General features: G+C 29.9%; 1 protein-coding gene across 1 annotated transcript; it reads right to left on the reverse strand.

Moving 5' to 3' along the window:
* Window positions 1-292: 292 nt before the first annotated feature.
* LOC108747311 (mevalonate kinase-like) lies at window positions 293-1,705 on the reverse strand. Its single transcript, XM_018484699.1, has 3 exons — window positions 933-1,705; window positions 689-881; window positions 293-550 (listed from the first exon to the last, which is right to left on the reverse strand). Exons 1-3 carry the CDS (start codon window positions 1,703-1,705, stop codon window positions 293-295), a joined length of 1,224 nt encoding a protein of 407 aa, XP_018340201.1.
* Between the last annotated feature and the right edge of the window lie 1,441 nt (window positions 1,706-3,146).

Below are 3,146 nucleotides of genomic sequence, written 5' to 3' on the forward strand. Positions count from 1 at the left end.
TTTTATTTCATATTTTATTTTATGTTTTATATATATATATTTTTTTTATTATATATATATATATAAAATTAATATTTATTACATATTTTTAGAAGCAAATATCTTACATTATTTTGTCAATATTCTGTTATTTTATCTAACTCAATAAATGTGTATTTTTATACTTGTCCATTGATGCATATAAAATGTATTATACAGAATTTTTCTTAACATAACATGCGTTATAAATTCTTAGTATGAGCTTTTTCTATTCATTGTTCAACTACTCATACTAATTATTGATTTCAACATGTTATTCAAATCTTACTCCGCTACAATTCACACTGACTATCTTGGCAGGGAAATTATGTGACTCAAAAATCTTAATCAGATCTTGGATTAATTCATCTGAGCTATTTGGTAGCAACAAAATGAATGCGTATTTACCTCCGCTTCTGGTGGCAATTTTTCCTCCAAGTGAAAAATCCCGCGCAATTGTGCAAATAATATCTAGGTTTGGATGTGATGTGCCTAATGCTCTTAGTAATCCCTGATTTATGTGAATGAGATCCTACAAAGTACGTTAGAATATGTTTAAAATTATCAACGTATAGCTATGTATGGGAAAAACAATCACGATGACTGTAAGAGACAGTTTCAAGCAAGTGTATTAATTAAATTATATCAAAATTCGTAGAATGAGACTTACCATTAATTTTTTATAATAGTTTATCAGATGAATTGAATTAATTTCAACGATCCCCATCTGTTTTAAGGAATACGTTTTTTCGTCAATCCTCCGAAGCGTTCGAATAAATGTTTTCGATATAGTCTCCATACTATTTAAAACAAAATCAATGAAACAAGGTAAATGCTCTTTCACTTTCATTTCCATTGTTTTGCTCAATTGACTGGCTCTTTCACTTTCATTTCCATTGCTTTGCTCAATTGACTGGCTGACATTCGAAGAAACCAGTAGAATCTTCATGCTTGATATGTCAAAAAAATTGTATATCTGCGATTTTTCTTCGAATACTTTTATCATGCCATACGTAGATATTACGATGTCAATTATATTTGAAGAATTATATACAAATTTTTCACAATCGTTAGCATATTTCATGATATGTTGGAGATCTTTAGACTTAAATGTGTCGCGGAACTTTCGTTTCTCCAGGAGATACCAACGCAAAAAACATGCCGTTAAACATACTACAAACGAAGATGAACTGCCCAGACCCTCACCAATCGGTAATTTCGATGAAAGTTCCACAATGAAAGATGATTTTATAATGATCTCTTTTTGGATGCTAATACTAGCGAGAAGAAAAAAGAAAGCTTCTAAGCTTAATTTATGAGCTTGATTGTTGGGTTCGTATATGCCGTCATAGTCCGTCATGGAAGTGATAAAATTTTTTACTTTTTCATGCAATATAGCAGGAAGAAATACGAAACCGCGATTTTTAGACAAGCTTTTGATGTATTGCTTTAAAGGTATTTTCACGTCATTTTCCTTAGAGAAGCTTTTATAATATTGGTTTAAAGGTATTTTCACATGTAACTGGATACTGGAGAAATTTATTTCGATGAAATTTCTGCCATCTGCTGGAAGAAACGATGAGAATGTAACTACAGTACGCATATCTAAGGCGGCTGCTACACAACTGTTGTTATGTTCTTCGCATAAAAGCATCGTGCCCGGTGTGGATAAGCTAAACTTATACATGACTTTCACGACGAAAAATTTATTTATTATCCGAAGAACAGGCGTAATGTCGATTGATTGATCGTAAAAAGTCAGACACAAAATCCGTTAATCCTGTAAATATGAATTCTATTTATCAAAGAAAAATCGTCCACTAGTATAACTTAATACATATTCTCTATATATATATACTGTTATTGTACATCAATTAATGAAACGCTAACTGCGATAAATGTATTCATTACCAATTTATTGTCAATCCTCTGCGATTCATGCGTGGAAAAAATCCAATAAGGTTCAACTCACAATCAGATCAATTTCTCGGTTTATCCTTTTGGTATCAGCAAGACAACGCTATATATCTTCACTTCTTGTACGTATAATTCTGGATTACATATTCTTCATTATTGAAATTGAAAACGTTAGAGTATATATATATATAAAAATAATATTAGAATATTACTTTTAACGTCAAATATTACTTTAATAGTCAGAGTCTTGTCTTGATACACACAAATCGAAGATGATAACTAAAATTAAGCAATTAGAAATGATCAATTTTCAGATTGATCCGCCGTCTTCCTGAGTATATGTAGAACTAAGAATAATATTTTCAGAGCAGAGTTATAAACATTTATAATGTTTACAACAAGAAAGGATTTCTCCTGTTTAAGGACAATTTAGTTTAATAAATTCAAACCACCCAAACAATTAGAACATAATATACAAATATAATTACTATTTATGTACAATAAGAATGATATTTTAGACCGTACATGAGAACACAATCGATAAACTAGAAGCCTATACCGAAAACTGGTTTAATATTTTTAATATTTTTAAGTAATTTCTATGTAAATTTATATACTAAATATATACAATATTTATTTAAATTGCGCACCGAAATGATTGAACTTGTAAATGCAATCAAACTACTATAGTAATATCACAAATTAAATTAATAAACAATTTAATAATTTGTTGCTCAATCTAGGATTTTATTAGAAAGATGTTAATGTATTGAAAAGCTGTAAATAAATTTATTGCGAAAAATATTACCTCGGCCAGGAGTCGAACCGGGATCTTTTGTATTCCGTACGAGCGTCCTAAGTCTTTAGAATACAGCTTATATATTTGATCCGTTAACGCGCGCAGAATTATTATATAAAATTCTATTTTTCTTCACAATGTATGTTCTTAATATGAATTATTTGTTGTTTATATTTAACTATTGATATTACGAGTAAATTATTTATTCCAACTATTATGCTATTCAATTCTCAATTCATTGCAATTCAAAGTGGCTATCTTGACAGAGAAATTATGCGACTCGAATGTCTTGATAAGTTCTTGAATGAATTCGTTTGTGCTGTTTGGTAGCAGAGGATTGAATGCACCCATCTCCGCCGTTATTAGTGATTTTCTCTCCAAGTGAAAAATCCCGCGCAGTTGCGTAATTAAT

This window comes from Trachymyrmex septentrionalis, unplaced genomic scaffold, assembly GCF_001594115.1.
Source record: "Trachymyrmex septentrionalis isolate Tsep2-gDNA-1 unplaced genomic scaffold, Tsep1.0 scaffold2, whole genome shotgun sequence".
Classification (NCBI taxonomy): Eukaryota; Metazoa; Arthropoda; class Insecta; order Hymenoptera; family Formicidae; genus Trachymyrmex; species Trachymyrmex septentrionalis.

What these genes read in the sequence shown, in the direction of transcription:
- LOC108747311 (XM_018484699.1), bottom strand. Translation starts at nt 1,705, where the DNA reads ATGTATAAGTTTAGCTTATCCACACCGGGCACGATGCTTTTATGCGAA. An exon ending in GTTTCTTCGAATGTCAGCCA is followed by an intron (nt 882 to 932) that starts GTCAATTGAGCA and finishes CAGTCAATTGAG; the next exon opens with CAAAACAATGGAAATGAAAG. An exon ending in ACTATTATAAAAAATTAATG is followed by an intron (nt 551 to 688) that starts GTAAGTCTCATT and finishes CGTACTTTGTAG; the next exon opens with GATCTCATTCACATAAATCA.